The 19,270-nt window shown below is 39.6% G+C and overlaps 1 protein-coding gene across 12 annotated transcripts in view; it reads left to right on the top strand.

Annotated features, from left to right (window-relative positions):
- Positions 1 to 19,270, top strand: part of UMAD1 (UBAP1-MVB12-associated (UMA) domain containing 1) — a 187,547-nt gene that overhangs the window by 91,868 nt on the left and 76,409 nt on the right. Inside the window, exon 1 of one of the 12 annotated variants that reach the window (XM_014547569.1) lies at positions 12,188 to 12,451. The exons of the other annotated variants lie outside the window; for them this stretch is intronic. Within the exon in view, the coding sequence (XP_014403055.1) occupies positions 12,196 to 12,451 (256 nt within the window). The 5' untranslated portion in view covers positions 12,188 to 12,195. Of the gene's footprint in view, positions 1 to 12,187; positions 12,452 to 19,270 lie in introns of those variants that run through there. 12 annotated transcript variants of the gene reach the window in all.

The following is a 19,270-nucleotide window of genomic DNA, read 5'->3' as shown; positions in this document are numbered from 1 at the left end:
ATAAACAAGTGTGCTTTGTTTGTTTGTATGTTCTTGCCTTCTTTGTCAAATGTTAATCGACCATAAAGGTGTGGGTTTATTTCTGGGCTCTCTATTCTGTTCCAGTGATCTACTAGTATATGTCTGTTTTTATGCTATACCATGCTGTTTTGGTTACAGTGGCCTTATAGTATAGTTTGATGTCAGGGGTCATGATTCCTCCAGCTTTGTTCTTCTTTCACAAGTGACTATTCAGACATTTCTTGTAGCAATTTTTTTTTTTTAGCAATATCTCCTCAGGCAAGGGAAACAAAATAAAAAGTAAACAAATGGAACTACATCAAACTAAAAGGTTTTTGCGCATTAGAGGAAATTGTCAACAAAATGAAAAGACAACCCACTGCATGGGAGAACATATTCGCCAATGGTACATCTGATAAGGGGTTAATGTCCAAAATTTATAAAAAATTTATAAAACTCAGCACCAATAAACCAAACAATCCAATTGAAAAATGGGCAAAGGACCCGAATAGACACTTCTCCAATAGACATATGAAAAGATGCTCAATGTCATTGTCACTCATCATCAGCGAAATGCAAGTTAAAACCACAAGAAGATATCACCTCACACCTGACTCAGCACGGTGATCCTAGCGGCTGTCCTTTCAGTTCTGTTCCCAGAGCCACAAACCCCAGTCCCTCCTCGTGTGACTCTAGTCCGCTCTGCCCTCCCTCCGCTGGAGACCAGGGTGAGTGGCTATGAACGAGATTTTTGTGAGTTGATCCTTTACAAGGGCAACTGTGTCTCCAGCAGACGTCTATCTCTTCCTGGTGGACAGAATCCCTGCTAATTTTCACAGACAGATGTTATGTGGGCACCTCTTCCTGGCCCTGGTGCTCTGGGCTGGGATGCTTAGCATGGGGTTGAGACCCCACGTTTCTCAGGGGGAACGTTTGCAGCTGAGATAGCCCGCGGGGATCTCAGCCACTGCCCTGGGAACGGGGCCATACTTTTTCATGTCTCCACCCTCCCTACCAGTCTTCATTATAACATTCTCTTCAGCTAGTCTTCAGTTGGTTATTCAGGTTTATTGCTCTGTATTTTAGTTTTACTTACAGATTGGTCCTGTGGGGGATAGATGTAGCTTCAATCTACTCTGCTGCCATCTTGGGTCTCAGTCGAGTTACTAGTTTTATTAAGATGAAGGATGTGAACGTGTCCGTGGTAGTACAGGGAGAAAAATCCAGAGAGGATATGTTTTCCTAAGCAATGACCCATTATGTTATATGTTCAGGGTGTCATCTTGGAGTCGGAGATCTTGAGATTCTTCAACGTCAGGACTCCTTGACCCTTTATTTTTGCCATTGTGGCACACAATGAGGTATCCAAGATGTGAGAAAAGGAAATTATTCCAGATGGTGCTCCTTTTTCGTTTTCTTTCAGTGATTTCATCTAATCCTCTCCTACGAAAGAAAAAATTCCCTTGGAGTTGCTTCTGTTATTATTTGTATTCGTTTTTAAACCTTGACAACCATGTGGATGTAGTACAGGTGGTTTTGTAAGAGAGTGATCTGTAAAGCTTTTTTGTGCTGGGCTGCAAAGCTGCTTTACAGTAATTAAACATGTTTTGGAGCCAGGTACAAATGAGGTAACTCTTTTTAAAGATAAGTTGATTTACAGATATTTGGTAATTATCCTTTTGGATAGACAGCAAGGCAGAGCACTGATTTCGGGCCAGCCTCTGGCTGGAATCCTGATTCCACCACTTGTTAGCTGTGTGGCCTTGGCAGGTCCCTTAGCCGCTCTGAAATGAACATGATAGTAATTCCCATCTCGTTGGGGAGTTGTGTGGCTTACACAGAGAATGAAGAGAATGCAGATAAAGCTTGAATCTACCAATGCCTGGTACGTAGTATGTGCTCACTTAATCTCAGTTATGCTGTTGGGTCAGCTGCTGCCACTGTTCCAAAGGCTGTAGCAGGGTTTCTTTTGTGGTTGATTCTATCACCTTATGGTCCACCCAGAGTTAGGGCTCTGGGGTAGGGGTGGGGGAGCCTCTTAAAATCAACATGTAAATGTTAAGAGAGATCTGGAGTGTGACTGATGTAAAAGTTTTAAAAATGTGTTTGCTTGGTTGGTATTTTTGGTTTATTATCTGATTTTGAGAAGCAGAGACTTTTTGCTTGCTTGCTTTCACATAGTCTATCCTAGGGGTCTTGAGCCCCTCAACATGTAGATCGCCTAACCTTTATTTCTCTCTGTGCTGAATTTTTATAGAAAATAACTCAAAGATAAAAAAGCATAAGAGCTGTTTTTACATATATTTGTTTATCTTGAAATTTTATTATTTGATAAGCTTTACAAAAGTTATAAAGTATAATATGACCACCACCCACTTGCCTAACACTAGCTTTAGAAATAAAACATGAAGGATGGATACCATAGAAGCTACCTGTGTACTCCTTCTTTCCCCATAGAAGTTGCCACTCATTCCTGTGCCATTTTTTATACTTTTACCACATATGGGGTGCCATTCCCAACTATACATAGTATTGTTTTAAAATTTCTATAAGTGCTGTCATTTTCTTTGTTTTCTGCTATAGTCTTTCTTTTTTTCAATGTGTGTTTGTCAGATGCATCCATGTTGATATTTGTAACTCTAGTTCATTCATTTGAACTGCTGTATAGTATTTCTATGCATGAAGACAACATAATTTATTTATCCCCTGTCCTGGTACTAGGCATTTATAGTCTCTTTCTCATAGGTACTGCTGCCACCAACATTTCTATACACAGTTTGCTTCACAGATCTTTGTAGCATTGTTTTGTGTCTGTTTATACAGGAAATCAATCCTTTTTAGTCCATTTACATTAAGTGGGCCTCAGTTATTTTCATCATCATAAGGTTGAACTACATCTTTTATAACTATTGTAGCTCAATTGCATTTTTATATAGATTATTATTATTTTTTAATCCTCACCCAGGGGTATGTTTTTATTGATTTTTTTTTGTTAGAAGGAAAGGGAGAGAGAATGGGAGAGAAAGAGAAAGAGTGAAACATCGATATGAGGGAGAAACATTGATCTGTTGCCTCCCCTATGCTCCCTGACCAGGAATGGGATCCGCAGTCTTTTGGTGTATGGGATGACACTCCAACTTCAGTGCCCAGTCAGAGCTATCTGGATTATTTAAACTGGACAGTTTGAATTATTGGATTTTGTTATTGGTATCATTTCACATTCCCATTCGTGTATCTCTTCAGTACATTCTGTAGGATATGGATTTTGCTTTTTCAAGGGAAAGTTCCACTTTGAACATTTTTGAGGACAAAAATATATGTAATATTAGAAATTATCATTAAGCATAATGACACAGGACATGAAAACTTCCCCCCTCCACAATTTTGTTTCTATTTACTGTAATCTATAGCAATTACAAATGCCAATAATTCAGAATGAAGATAATGCTATGCATATGTAAATAAAGTATGTTGTCTGCATGTGTCGGATCAGCCTCATCTGGCATCGGCCCAGACGTAGAACTCAGTCCTTCTTATTGATTCCACAAAAGTTCCAGTCCCCTTGAGCACTTGTGTCCTGTTTAAACTTGAATTAAAATGTATAGGGTCACAGCATTCTACTGCTCCCTTTGCCTCTCTCTCCCTTTTACTTCTTACATAAATGAAAACCTAATATAAGATTATGAGTAGGAAGAGTACTTTAATGAAGAAAAATGTACTAGAAATCTGCAGTGATGAGAGATTAAACCAGACGGAAGGAACTGGAAAGGATTCTTGGAAGAAGGGGAATATAAACTGGGCCGTAAAGAACGATGACCTTAAAGGTCTGTGGCGGTGGGAGGAAGGGGAACACTCCAGACTTGCCCATCCAACACCATCACTACACAGAACAGAAGAAGCACTCAGCACTGTCCAAATTTCTGGCCCACACATTTGTGAGGTCTAATTAAAACAGTCATTGTTTTAAGTCATAAATTTGGAGTACTTTGTCATGTACCGATAGATAACAGGAAAGCCAACCAACGCCAAGGAGGAAAATACTTTTCAAAAAAATTTTGGATGCTTGCTGAAGACAGTATTTAGTCATCCAAAACCTCTCACCAAAATATACTCCTAAATGTAATTTGGAACTTCTAGCAGGAAGACTGAGTTTGGAGAGAATTCCGGGCAGAGGAAATGACAGGAACAAAGATAGCAAGGTAGGGAATGACAGGATATGTGAGGCAGACAGTAATTAGATGTGACTGGGAGGAGGGCTCTTCTTGAGGAGTAAGTAGTGAAAGACTAGACGAGAAAGCACGGTTAAGGACATGGTATAAAGAGCCTTGAAGGTGAGGGTGAAGAAACTCTATGGCAGAGACACCAAAGACTTATTGGAAAGAGAAGTTAAACTAGTGGAACTCTTTTTTAAGGAAATTTCCTTCCCCCCCCCCCCCCCCCGCCCCAGATATGGATTTGTGGGGTGAGCTCAAGTGTGGAGAAATTAGGGGATTAGTTTGGAAGCGATTGTGAGATGTGAGATGAGTCTGCCTTGTGGTGGCCACAGCCAGAATGAAAACTAGAAAACAGATGGGAAACGTTTTGGGCAGGACCACCATCCAGTGCATTCTGGGAATTAAAAACGTGCCCCTTCTTCAAGACATTTTACCTGTTAAATTGTTGTAATATATTTAATTAGACTAAGACACTTGACTGCCATCTACTGGAAAATTGTTAAAATAAACAAACACATCTCTGATGTGAATGCTCCTCCCCGTAGATGTGGCACTCGTGGGCAGTACACAGCCTGAACTACCACGCCTGGGACTGTAATCATGTGGGTGTGAGTGGTAGGACTTGGTAACTGCCTGCGTTAAACGTGATCAGAGGGGAAAGGAAGACATTTCGAGTCTGGATGGTAGGAACATTGGTAAAAATATTGAAAGAACCGGAACCTATTCTTCGGGAATAGATTCTCAAAGCAGAATTATTCTAAATATGGAAAATCCAAGAAGTTCATCATCCTGTTCACTGATCCCCGTACTTTGCATTCACTCAGTAAGAATTTGTTATTTAATTTTCTTCTAGAGTCTCGGGTTTCCACCCTTTGTGACATCTGAGAATGTGGACCAACCCTCTTACCTGTTGGGCTCCATATCCCTCTCCCTCCTGTACCTTTCCCTCCTTCCCTGGTCATTGCTTCTTCTCAAGTGCCATGGTAGCCCTTTTACTCAGGTTTGCATTCTTGTGCCTTTGCATACAGTGGGTGCACAATAAATATTTGTTGAACTGAATTTGCCTTTGAAAGATAAGTTTCAGGCTTACGGGAGACTGACTCATTGGCGTTAGGGACAAAGGGTGTGCCAGAATTCAGAAAGTAGAAACCTATCCTAAATGCAGTTCCTTGTTTTAGGATCTATTTTCTCCACAATGGTCACTCTTTATTGGGGAGTTCATGTACTGTTGATCTGTTCATCATTGTTCAGCAGTGGTAACACCAGGAGAACACATTATTTACATTGGCTGGGTCATACGGGTGTGTCTGATCCAGAAAATACTTTCAAACAAAGCAATCAAGCTTCCCCAGCTTCTAACTTGGGAAGACTGTAAAGTTTCTATTTTTATTTTTAAAATCTCAACTCTTGTTCAAGTACGTCAGTGAGGAGTTAAGTAAGATCACATTTAAATATTTTCATTCGAGGTTACTCCCTAACATTCTTACCACCCCCACCCCCATTCGCCTAGTTCACCTAGCTACGTTTGCTTTCAGTGTTCATGGGGCGCGTGTATCAAGACAAACCTAAGAACTTTGCTCTTCTGATACAACTTCTCAAACATGTATAGCGTGGCTGCTCTGTGCAATGTGGTCTGGGAGGCCTCTTGGAAGATACAAAGGTTTCAGATTGCTTCTGCCTTTCAGGAGAGACTGGCTTAATGGGAGAAGTAGACACATGTAACTGCTCCAGGGCAGGCGATGACAAGGGCCATAATATAGTGCAGGCAGAGCCAGGGTTCCCTGTGTAAACATCACTCCTAAGACTGAGCCACATACGTGGACTTGCTATATTTCTTTTCTAAATTGCACATGTTTAACTCTTAATTTACCTGAGCTGGATTAGAATGTTTTCTTCAAAGATTCTTGAGTCAAAAATATACTGTGATATTAAGATTGAATAGAATTTAATTAAAAATGCATTGAATAACATTAATTTTAGAAAACTTAATTTTTAAAATGCTTTTAAGTTGGCACTATCAAAAGAAACTAGAGAGGTATTAAATAAACAAGGGTATAAAACAAGAGTTTGTTTATGTGATCCCAGTATTTAGGAAATAAGAATCCTGAAATTCCCTAGCCAAGTTATATTTTAAAATATGTTTTGAGCACAGGAAAAAGTGTTATAAACAGTACAGTAGGAAAAATAAATATAACTCTCATAAGTACAATGAGGTAGTATTTAAAATTTAAAGTATTGAATGAATCGTGGCTGTTTAATTAAGGTGTCTTTTATTTAATTAAAACCAATGACATTTTTACAGTTATGGGAGAACCAAAGACATTTGGATTTTTAAGTTTAAATACAAAGTAGGTTTATAGTTGTCCGTATGGAAAATAACACAGTAATTAATAAATAATAATACAGGAATAAATTTGTATACCACAACTGTAAACCTGCTTTTGCCTCCCCCCTGTATATTTAGCATTTAAAATTAAAGAAAAATGTTACTTTTGCTTCTTTTTAAATCACTAACTTTACAATAACTCAATCTAAAAAAAAAGAATGAGTGAAATTGAACCAAGTATACACACTATACAAAAATAAATGCTATTAAAATTATTTTAACTTTTGTTTAAAGCAAATAAAACAATTTAGAGCATATGGGTTGTAGAATAAGTCCACTATTCAGGTTTACTGACTTAATAACATGATGATCTGCAGCTCTTACTAAAGAAATGTATTCTTCTTACTAAGATGAAATGTTTTTTCATGAAGGCATATTGCCTAGTTTTCCTTTGCATTTTCCTTAAAATTCTAAAATCAGAAATGAACAGTGTGTCAACCAGCTTTTCAGATGATAGTAAATTGGGAAGCATCTCAAATAGCGAAATAGGAGAAGCATCACCAAGATACCTAAAAAGGTTTTGAAGTATCACAGGAAATACTAAGTGAGATTCAGCCTAAGAAAATGCAAGCTAATACTTCTAAGAGCAAATAATCTGGCATAGATATTCAGTGGGAGAAAATGCTTAGTAATGCTGAAAGGGAGCCAAGGTGATATCAGACAGCAAAGCCGGGATGGGGTTGCAAGGGGATATGGCCGGCACAAAGAGCCATTGCCATTTGGGGAGTCATCTTGCAAACCCATTACAATAAAGAAAGGAAGCAGAAACCGCTTGCAAATGGACAGCATTAAGAACACGTTTGTCCTATACCAACCCAAGAACTTCCAGACCAGTAGCCATTGATATTTTGGAAAATAAATATTACAATGCTTAGAACAGGGAAAAATTAACCTAAATAAAAAAAGATTTAAAAATGAAATGTCTTCTCTTTGGTTTAAGTAATAAAATAAGTTATATGATGGATATACTAGTAAGCAACTTGTGGGAAGGCAGATGTGTTTCGCTTGAACTGAGACCATGGAAGCTTGGGGTGACATGAACACTTGCATAGGCAGTTCTCAGCCTCTAGGCCTGTTGTGCAGATTGTAAAAGAGCAACTGCAAAAAAAAAAAAAGAAGAAGAAGATGGGAGCTGGATAACCTGAGGTGAGTTTGGAGTTCAGGAAGAACCCTGTAGGTGACAGTGCCAGATTTGATTGGAAACAGCTTGCTTTAACAATGAGGTCATATTTCTAACGTTGTCTATACTGGTCAGATTACACTGCCTCATTGTTTACAATCTATGGCTCTGAGTTTATACCCCAGGACCATTCAGATGTCTTTGCCAGGGTACCTGCCCTTTCTCTTTGCACCCTTTTTGATCTTGGCTTCTAGAATTTCTTTGACTGGTTTACATCTTATCTCTGCAACTGACCTTCTGTTTCCTTTGGAAATGCTTCCTTTCCCGATAGACCTGCTATCCCGTCTTAGCAGTGATCATATTTGTACTGGAGCTGCTACTGCCTGCTACTGAGGACAGGTCCTTGCTCTAATTTTTACCATCGTTAATTTTTTTAAAGGATACGTCACGTCAGATGTTGTTTTGGCTTCTCACAATTAAATTATTGAAGTGCTATTCCTGGTCATCCCTTTCCAAATCCAACAAATTCACAGCTTTCCACTGATGCCAGTGAGGACAGCATCTCACTGGTCAAAAGGCCTGAACTCCTTCCACCCCTCACTCTATCTCGTCTCTAACCTTTTCATCTACCGGTCCCTTTTCTTGCAGTGGCCAAATTCTTGCTCTGGTCTTGAGCCTTTCTCTCAAAATATTCCTTTTGTTTCTTGTATAATACTCCAGAGCTGAAGGATATTAATAGTATTTATTAAATCATACCATTGTCTCAGAAACTACCAGTGACTCAAAAAAACTTCTAATTTAGATTAAATTTTTATTTTTGATACTTTCTTATTTAAAAATCATACAATAAAGAAATTAGTTATATTAAGAAAAATTTAATATTTATAGCTTAATAAGCCCTAAAAGTTGCCTTTTAAAATTGAGAATCAGTTCAGTTGTTGAATTATCTTTTATTGAATAGCAGTCATTTCTTGAGTTTCATCTCTGTGTCAGGGATTGAGCTAGGCCTGCACTGAGGATTATGACTGAGGCATGGTCGTTGGCCTTAAAAAGTTCACATTCTTTTTAAAAAAATTTTTTTTAAAAAAATATTTTATTGTTTTTTTTACAGAGAGGAAGGGAGAGGGATAGAGAGTTAGAAACATCGATGAGAGAGAAACATCGATCAGCTGCCTCCTGCACACTCCCTACTGGGTATGTGCCCGCAACCAAGGTATATGCCCTTGACCGGAATCAAACCTGGAACCCTTGAGTCCGCAGGCTGACGCTCTCTCCATTGAGCCAAACTGGTTAGGGCAAAAGTTCACATTCTTGTTAAGGATAATAATTTTGGTGGAGTGACTGAGAAATCATTCATGTTTTAATAAATATTTATTGAGCTTTGGCCTTGTGGTAAGGTCTTGGGATACAGTGCTAAGCAAGACACAGGTGACCACTACCCACATGGTTTTCAGTCAGCTGGGGAGACAGACCATTAAACATTTAATAGAAGTCAAGAGGTGCTATGTACTCAGGGGCACTTATCCTAAGAGATGAGTGAGCAGGACCTGTTGGAAGAGGGAAGTTGAGTTGATGTTGGGGGAGAGCACCACAGAGCACAGGGTACTTGTAGGCCCGAAAGGAGGTTGATGTGAATTTACTGTAGATTCAGTTGGAGAAGCATGAGTGTGACTGTTAAGTGGGAAACGTGCTGAAAGGTAGAGGGAAACCTATTTAGCAAACACAGCCTATCTGAAGATTTAGAAATAAAATGCCCTACTCAAAATCCTATATAATAAAAGCCTAATATGCTAAGTGTCCGACCATTCGTTCGGCCAGTCACTATGACGTGCACTGACCACCAGGGGGCAGACTCTCCGACCGATAGGTTAGCTTGCTGCTGGGGTCAAGCCCATCGGACTGGGCAAGACAAGCCGGACACGTCCTAGAGCCCTCCCGCGGTCTCTCCCTGGCCCTAATTGTGCACTGGTGGGGTCCCTCGTCCTGGCCTGTGCCCTCTGGCAATCCAGGACCCCTCGGGGATGTCAGAGAGCCGGTTTCGACCTGATTGCCACAGACCAGGCAGAGGGACCCCACCGGTGCACGAATCCGTGCACCAGGCCTCTAGTTTTAGAAATAATTATCTTCCCCTCATTTAGTATCTTTGGGATATTTTCCAGAATACTTCTTAAATTCTTAACTAAGAAAGTCATATGTGTGTATAATACATGTGTATTTTATATATATTACACAGATATTACTTAGGTATAAAATGAGTAGAACGGTTCTGTTACAAATTATTTTAATAGTAATAATAATTTTAAACAGAATTAACCTTCTGGTCATTTGCTTGGGAGAGATTCATGTTAGAATCCAACTATGGCAGTTAGAACCCAAAAATAGCACTTTTCTCATTTTAAAACAATTATGATTGTGCCAGGACATCAAATTATACTAGAGTCACCTTGCAATGAGCAGCAAAATTTACTTGTTCTTGTTTTTTTCTTTTTCTTCCAGGGTACATATGTAGTTCAATTCCATCAATTTTTAAAATATTCTTGACTACAAGTCATTGCTTATTGCAGACAAACCCAATGACATACTATTTTTACTTCTATCTGCAGGCCAACAATTTATATTAGGAAGTAAAACTTTTAATGTTTAACATTGAAGTTCATCTGATGAATAAATTGATATTGCCTCAGGTGTCAAACTTTGTGGGGAATAAAACAGGTCCTCATGCAGTTTAGAAAGAGTGCACCAGCTGCGAGTCCAGAAAACACTTGCTGTTACTTACATAATAAAAGAACCTCCAACGCATTATAATTTTCACATTCATAACCACTTCTTGTTGAATTTATTCTTCTAAATGGTGCAGGTGCTGCTTTGGTTTAAAACATACGACCCTCTTTAGGCAACCTGCAAGAATTCGGAGGTACTTAACTTTCCCCTATATCATGAGCTGGTTAGTGTTGAGGACAAGCTCAGCACTTCAGTTGAAGCTCAAAGGTGTGATTGTTTGAAAACTTACCTAATATTCCTTTTTTTTCTTTCATCATTTAAATGTAGATGTAATTTCCTACAGGTGTGTAATTGATCATTTACTTAAGATTTGGACAGTTCATGTATTGTTCCATCATATTATTCATTTACTCAAACACACTATATGCCCTTGCCATGTTCTGTCACACGTCTAGATGTTGGTGATACACTGGTGAACACAACAAAAGTCCCTGTCCCCATGGAAACTCAGGGTCCCTTGGAATTTATATTCTGGTGGATTCTTGCCTACTCTGCTTTCACGGAACCTCTGGTCTGGTGACATCTAGGCAACTGTTTCAAGTTCTGTCTTTTAAAATTCTTTGGCCTTAAAAAGATGGCATGAGTTTATCGCTTCAGAGATGGCTGTTACTATTACTGTGAACATTCCAGGAAATTAAGCTCTTAATCAGAAGTGTAGGATTGAACAGTTTGCATTGCTAAACGAAGCACCTTTATTTTAGGTTTCAGCTCTGAAGTATTAGTGACTGAAATTATTTCATTAATAAAGCAGCATTTTCATATCTATAATAATAAAAGGGTAATATGCTCATTAGACTGGACGTTTTCCGGACGTCCTTCCTGACGAAGCTGGAGCCGGAGGGAAGCCAGCCCGGGTCCCAGGTGCCTGCTGGCGGCCAGAGGAGGGAAGCAGCCCAGGTCCTGGGTGCTGGAGGGAAGCTGGTGCTGGCAGTGGGAGGGCAAAGAAGGCCTACCATTGCACAAATTTTCATGCATCGGGCCTCTAGTATAATATAATAGAAGGGTAAACAATTTTCCAGGAATCAGCAGCAGCTAATATAGATTCTGCAATAAAGTACTCAGATCATAAAAACAATAAACCCCACACACAACATTCACAGTTTATCCTTAGGTGCCAAGTCCTGTTTTAAGAGTTTTACATGTATTCACTAGTCCAATCCTCAAAATAGTTCTTTGAGGTAGATACTATTATTATACCTCTGTTTTACATAGGAAGAAGATCAGACTAAGTAAGTTGCCTAAGGTTATAAAAAAAAAAAAAAAAGACAGTCTGGCTCTCAGCTTCTACGTTCTACTCCCTCTCTACTTAAATATATGCTTTCTTATTTCCCTTCTTGCTTTTTTGTGTTATAGTCATTTGCGTTCTCTCAGATATGTAAATATTAATTTGTTTAACACACATACTGTATTCTGAATATGCAAGTGAATATACTGGCTTTTGTATTACAATATTTCTCTTCATATCTATCCTATCTTAGTAAAACACTTTTTTTTTTCATTTTAAGTCTAGCATATAGCAACCTGGAAGCTAATTTGTTTTGGATCTTAGTTGTGTTTTGCTTGCTTATTTGTTGATTAGTATTTTTGTTTGTTTCTTTATACCTAGTTCCCTGCAGATTTATTAAATATAAAAATGAAAATTCAGTAAAACTCATTGCAGACAAAATTTTATTTTTCTGACCCTCCGAGAAACAATGGAAACAGAAAAGCAGCTTTCCTTTCCCCATCATTTAAATGTAGATGTAGCACCGGTTTGCCAACCTCACGTTTGCAGCGGGATTTCCTCATTTTTCACTGCAGTATTTCGCTTGCTTTTCCTCTTTTGGGCTTCTTGCTGGAGCAAGTCTTCCTGCCATTCTTACTCCACACCCGGTTCTCTCACAGGTGTGTGCTGTTTGCTTCCTGGTCCACCCTCCTATCCTGCCCTGACCTTTCTGCTCAACCTCCAAGGTCAGCTAATGGCTCTTCTCTGACAAGGCCTGTGCTCCCCGCTCGGTGTTTTTATCAAACTCATTGAGGACAACTTAGTATGTCTGTTTTTCCTTGTTTCTTTCATGACTAAGTCCATAGCACCTAAAACAGTACCGGGTGCATATTAGGTGTTTCATACTTGTTGAATGAATGCATACAGCATTCTAGCACTTAAGTATATTGTATTTAATATTTTTATACATGTTTTTCTCCTTCCCCAGATGGTAAGCTTCTCATTTTATTCACTTTATATTTTCCCCAGTGTCTATAGCATATTAGGTGGTTGGTAAATGTTTACTGAATTAATGGATGAGTGACTCCTTAATACAGTGATTCTCAACCTTGGCTGCACATTAGAATCACCTGGGAATCTTTTTACAATCCTGATTTCTGGGCCTCATCCTCCAGAAATTCTGTTTCTTTACTAATGTTGTGGTCTCACCCCATAACAAAAAAACAGAATTTCCGGAGGATGAGGCCCAGAAATCAGGATTTTAAAAAGATTCCCAGGTGATTCTAATGTGCAGCCAAGGTTGAGAACCACTGCCTTAGTACCTTCACATCTCTGTGGTACTGGCTGGAGGTCATTAAAAGGAGGCAAGAATGGGTAGTGACTAAAAGGACCAGTGCCTTGTGAATTTCTGAACTCTGAACCAAGAAAGGAGGAGCAGAAACACCAAGACCAGATGTCCCCTTTCATTCATCTGTCCAGAAGTTTAGCTTTGGAACATCTGTAATTTACATATCTGCATTCCAGTCAGAATGAGTCCCAGATAATGTACTCATTTGTTTTCTGGGTTGCACTGTAAGGGAACTAGTTCTAGAGGTAGAAACCCTCGGTGAAACTCCATGAATTTCCTTCTGTCAATTAGGAAGATTTAAATGGCATTAACTTTGACAGAAAGCTCAAAAAGGAAAACCGTAAGTGCTTTCCAATGTCTTTTTTTTTTTTTTGAAGATGTAGAGAACTTTCTTGAATTTCAAGTTTTAGAGTGAATTAGTTATGGAACCAAGGACTACAGGAATGATATATAAGTTCATTATACATGGTGGGAGTGAAGATACCACGCTCCCTTCTCTTAACACGTTAAGCGCCAGGTCAGTCACCGGTGACTGACACTATACTTTCCGTTTGGACCTCGTCAGTCTCTGGCCGCCAGCATATTGGTGAAATCGGATATTGCGGGCTAAATTGAAAGGAAGACAAAATAGGCTTGGCGCTTAATGTGTTAACATGCCTTAGAGAGCCTGCCAAACCCACAGGATGGGTTTTTCCTACAGATCGTATGATCCCAGACAAGTTTGAGAGGCATCAAGTAGTAGAATTGACCAGATTTTGACATAAATGGACATGCAGTTTGAGAGGGAGAAATCCTTGATGACTTCCATGAATTGAGAGACTAAATTGAGAGACAGAAAGAGGAGCAAGTTTAATGGAGAAGTTAAAGAGATCCTTTTCAGAGGCTGTGCGGTGAACTGCTCTCGGGGCATCAGTTGGAGGAGTGGAGCGAGCAGTGGAAGTGTGGGAAGTGTGGTCTATAGCTCGAGAAAATGTCCTTTAGAAATAATCTTGTATTCAAAGACATGTTGGTCTGTCTTGAGTTATCGTTTTGGATAAGATCCCCTAGAGGTGGAGTGGGAAGTGAATACAGGCATAGATATGGGATATATGGAGGGATTGGTTCCAGACCCCCATAACTAAGTGAGCGTAGCGATAAAGCAAGTCGTCTTTTTTGCGGTGGAGGGTGTGTTGCCTTTGATTTGTAAAGAAAAGAAAAGAAGAGAAGAGAAGAGAAGAGAAGAGAAGAGAAGAGAAGAAAAGAAGAAAAGAAAAGAAAGAAAAGAAAAGAAAAAAAGAAAAGGCAACACCTGTGAAACACAATAAAGTGAAGGCAATAAAAGGAGGTATGCCTTGTCACCTAGGTGAGTGAGGAGCTAGAATAAGAGAAACCTGTAAAGGAGACTGAGCACTAATGGCCAGAGAGAAAGAAGGCAAGAGAGGTACGTTTGTGTGTGTGATTTTTGTCAAATTATTATTCTTTTAGTTCCTTGAAAAGAAAAATAATTGTGTGGCCAGCTTCTAGCAGAACCTGACAAAACTGGGTAGACCCAGTAACTATGTAAGGCATGCCGTTATTGACGGGGCTCAGTGAAAACTGTGTCCTCACTTGGTGAGAACTTCCTTTGCCTGAAATTTTATATTGTTAAGGTTTCTGGACAGAATGGGTTTTATGGGTTTGTAGACCAGATAGTTTGGAGAGGTAAAGTACCAGTAGGAGACACTTGAAAAGGCTGGTGACCGGCATGGTTGGGGGTGCAGTCCCGGGGGCGACCACGGCTATGTTCAATAGAGACCTGTGTGTCGCTCTAGGTGGTATCGATTGCCGTCTTATATTAGAGAGGAATCACCGGGAGCTTCATGCCAACAGTTTTGCCACCAAAGTGGAGGTTCGCGTATCTGAACATGTTTTTGTTTTTATCTCCAAGTTGTTTGATCCCATTTAAGTTCCACCGAAACCTTCTGGGCATGAGTCAGAATTGAAAGCTGTTCTAAACTAGAGTATATCCTTATGTTTTCACAAAAAAATCTTCTTGGAGGCAGGGGTAGAAATTTACAGCAGTCAATTCATCCAAAGCCACTAACGACTTAACGTTGGCCTCGCATTCACCGTGGCCCACGGAGGTTGTCCGTGAGCATGGGAGGAGGTGGTCAGAGTGTTAGCAGCTGTGCAGGAAGGCCCATCGGAGGTGTGCAAAGAAAGGCATAAAACTCCCATTTAGAGATTATTTGTATCCCGTCTTGAACAAACAGCCGTCTATTTTTGCCATGTTTCCAATGTGCATGCGATGTTAGTTCAGAGCTCTGTGTCTGTAACACGTAAATTCTGCATTTATATAAACAGAGGGGAGGGATGGGAAACATTTTGTAACTGATAAGTGTTTGTTTGATTGAGAACACACTTGGGAGACCTCAACTTTAAACCATAGACACCGTTTGAGGGAGTGAGTCCGTGGGGAACGTTTAGAAGTTTCTTAACACAATTCTATCAGTAATTTTAGCTATTACCGGAGTCCAAGTGTTTGAGTTGCAAATGCAGATGTGGGACTAGCCCTAAATTCCACAGTATGGATCCTAACTGAGCTTTAAAGCTCCAGCTCAAGCCATTTGTTGCCGTTTTTGCGAACGCCGCAGCTTTCTCATGAACCCACCTCATGCCTGCCTCTCCACATACGGTTTGCTCTTTACAGCATCCTTTAGTCACAGGCCGTTTGAGCTGTTAAATAGTATCTCGCTCTGAAAGGTAGGCTGATGGCGTTTCTATCTCCTGGTACATCTGGTAAGTTAATGCATACAGTCTGTGCGAGTATCCTGCAGGGACCTGTTTTTACATGCATACGGGGACGTCTATGTAGAAATCAAAGGCCATGAATCAGAAGAACACAACTCTTGTTTCTAGTGCACTGGAGGCTTAAAAAAAATTGGCTTTCAAAAATTGAAAGTAGTGTGGTTTGTTTTTATTGTGGAACCGATCAGGAGGGACAATTTACAGTCCGCGCCATTCTTCACAGCTGAATGGCGTGGAGGTGCCTGCCTCGTGAAACGGAGCAGCTGCGCCCGTTTGCTCTGCGCTCACAAAAACCGCTCGCTTTTTCATCAAGAACTTTGGATGGTGGGGTACAGTTTGTTTTCATGATGGAAGTGGTCAGTTGTGCCTTACCAGACAGCTGTAGTGTAATTAAGAAAAACTGTGTGAAAGTGGATTAAATATAACAGAAGCCCTTAAAAGGGAAGGGGGTACCTTAAATTCAGCCTCTTTTCTTTAAATGTTGAAAAGCAGACATATCACTGTAATTCTGGTCTACAAGATTGTGCTATTGCAGAATATAATTTAGCTCCAGGAAATGGAAATGCTCTACTACAGAATAGCTGTTTGCTTTTATAACAAATGCAAACTAAAAAGTATGGGTTTTAGGATGATTTAGCTTGTGAGAGATCTGCTTTCAAAATAAGGAATTGCACCGTTATATTTATGTTAATTTCAGTGCTTTTAAAAAAATTGGTGATCTACTTTGGTAGAAAAAAAATTTTTGAGCCTGCTTTTTTAGACTCACTTTGTATATAATTTGCAACATTAGAAGAATTATCTGCTTTTTAAGACCAGAAACTATGAGAGGTGATAATTAGTTTTTTTTTCCTGATAAAGTTTTAAACGAATTAGTGAAATAATAATGAGATAATCTGGCGAAGTGTTGATTTGTTATAGTTAAATGTGGAACATTAGGCTGTCAATTGGCTTTGAAAAGCATACACTTATTTTATGCAGCTGACTTTGCAATAAGAATAGAAATGCCTTCATTTGCATTACAGTCTACAGTAGCAAAATAACTGTTACAAGGTCAAAGGGAGCTGAATTTTTTTTAAAAAAAACAACACACGATTGTGTTCCCAAGTAACCAAGGTCTGTACCAGACACTTACCCATTAGAAGCTTTTATACTGATTTCCCAAAACACTAAAAACCAAAATTTTCACCCTGGGCAAAATAAAGGTGCCAGGTTCTGTTTGCTTGAAGTTTATTATATATTGGTAATTTTCTAGGGGAGACTCTTAGGTGTGATTTCAGTTGGGGGGCTTTGGAAATCTGGCTGAGGGAGGGGTTGGGCAGGGATACAGCTCTAGCCGTCTCCAGTCTTGCAGCCCTTACCCAGGGAATCCCAGGAGGAGGACTCTCCATTGGGTGTTTTCCAGAACCCCAGCTCTCATTTCCCTCACCCTCTGGTGGCTGTTCTCTGATTCCTTGTGTCTTTTCCTCACCAGAAACCCTAATTAAACACCAAACTTCAGGCCTGAGTTTGTTCATGCCTGCAGCTTGAGCCTTGGTGGTCTACCTCTTCAGAGCAAAATTCGGTTTAGGAAGGAGGCAAGTGTGTGGTGGGTTGGAAAGGTAGTGTAGCCATTAAGGAACTATTGGGGGCAAGGTTTTAAGCTAAGAATGGAGACGAAGAGCACTGAAGATAGAGAACAGCATGATGTAGTGAGGAAATTACTGGAAAAAATCCTAAGTACTGAAATTAGAATCGAAAAATCTGGATTCACGTCCCAGCTAGCTGAGCATTTTGGGAAAGCAGTGTTCTCAGCTTCTGTTTCTTCACGTATAAAGTGCAATACCTGTTCTAAATACCAAACAGGTTTCGAGGAGGGAGGGAAGGAGAAGAAAGAAGAGAGAGAGGGAGAGAGAAAAAGAAAGGGAGAGGGAGAGGGAAAAAGAGGGAAAGGGAGAGAGAGTTGTCATGCGGTGTAGTTATGGAACTACTCAACCCACTTGTGCCTTTCTTTTTGGAACTCTTGACAGCCAAGGAAAGGGAATGAAGCAAATATTAAATTTTATAAACATAAGTTCTTTCTCTATGAGTCCTCTCAGAGCTCCTTGATAATCATTATTTAATCTCTATTTGATCCCCAACCCACCACTTCCTCTGCCACACCAAGGCCAAACCCTTTCACCCTGCTCAAGCCCCACCAGCCCCAGGCCCTCCTTCCTAAATCTCAGTAGATCAATTCCTCCTCAGCTTTGCCAGGAAGGTTGAACAAGGTCCTGAGCTTCCCTGGCCATCAGCTCTAGATTGCTCTGTTTTTATCCAATTTCCTCGTCACTTTTTGTCTCCATGCAAAAGGTAAACTGTGGTCTGGACACAATCTCATCCTATCTCATCTCAAACCCTGCTTCATCCATTATCTCGTGTCTTTCCTTCCTTCTTTTAATCTCTCTCTATCTTGGTCCTTCTCCACAGTCAAGAATCTCTCTTTGAGTTCAGTGTCATATGTGTTTCTTTCTTTTTCATTGCTGAAAATTTTAAGAGTGATTTAAGCTCTTTCCTTGTTCACCATCCATGCTTTCTTTAGATTAATTTCAATTTGGCTTCTGTCTGTGTTATTGTATTGAAACTGGCCTCGTTGTCAAACCCAGTGACCATTACTCTATGTTTGCTTCCATTGGTCTCCATGAAGCATTCCATGCGGACTTGAACAGCTTTAACTTGCCTTTATTTGCAACCATCTCCCTTTTTGGTTCCTGTATGTCAGTACATTCCTTGTTCTCTCCCAACTCTGACATGATTGCTTTTCTCTTTGCTTCAGTCCCTAAGAACAGATGTTCCCTAGGATTCTCTACAAGGCTCACACAGTATACAAACATTAATTCAAGTTGGGTAATAGACATAACTATAGAGACTAAATCTATAAAACTGGTAAATGAAAACATAGGGGAAATCTTTGTAACCTTAGACAAAGATTTCTCAGATGTAACATAAAAAGCATAATCCATAAAAAGAAAAAAGTTGACAAATTGGGCTTCGTCAAAATTAAATTTTCTGCTTTTAGAAAGGCACTGTGAAGAAGATGAAAAAAGCCTCAGATTGGGAGAAAATATTCATAAAACACATATCCATCCGATAAAGGACTTTCATCCAGAATATAAAGAACTCTCAAAACGCCCCTTATTAACTGACCTAGTAATATAGCTCAGAGGCCCTTTATCTTTCCCAAGGGGGCATTGCAAAAAAATCTATCTTTTTTATCTGCTATCAGTATTCGTCTCCATTGGTCCTCACAATTATTGCAGCTTTACTATTACTACATATAATGTCTTATGCAATATGTTAGGTTATCTAAACAAGACTGACTTTTTGTACACATGGCAAATGGATGGAGTATGTAGTGAGGCTCTTCTACGCAGAGCCAACTAATTGGAGTCTACATCTGAAGATATCTCAGAAACTCTACCCGAGATTTTTTTTT

Source organism: Myotis brandtii, unplaced genomic scaffold, assembly GCF_000412655.1.
Source record: "Myotis brandtii unplaced genomic scaffold, ASM41265v1 scaffold48, whole genome shotgun sequence".
Taxonomy (NCBI): Eukaryota; Metazoa; Chordata; class Mammalia; order Chiroptera; family Vespertilionidae; genus Myotis; species Myotis brandtii.
Note: the sequence above shows the minus strand (reverse complement) of the source record. Positions and strands in the feature narration are given on the sequence as shown.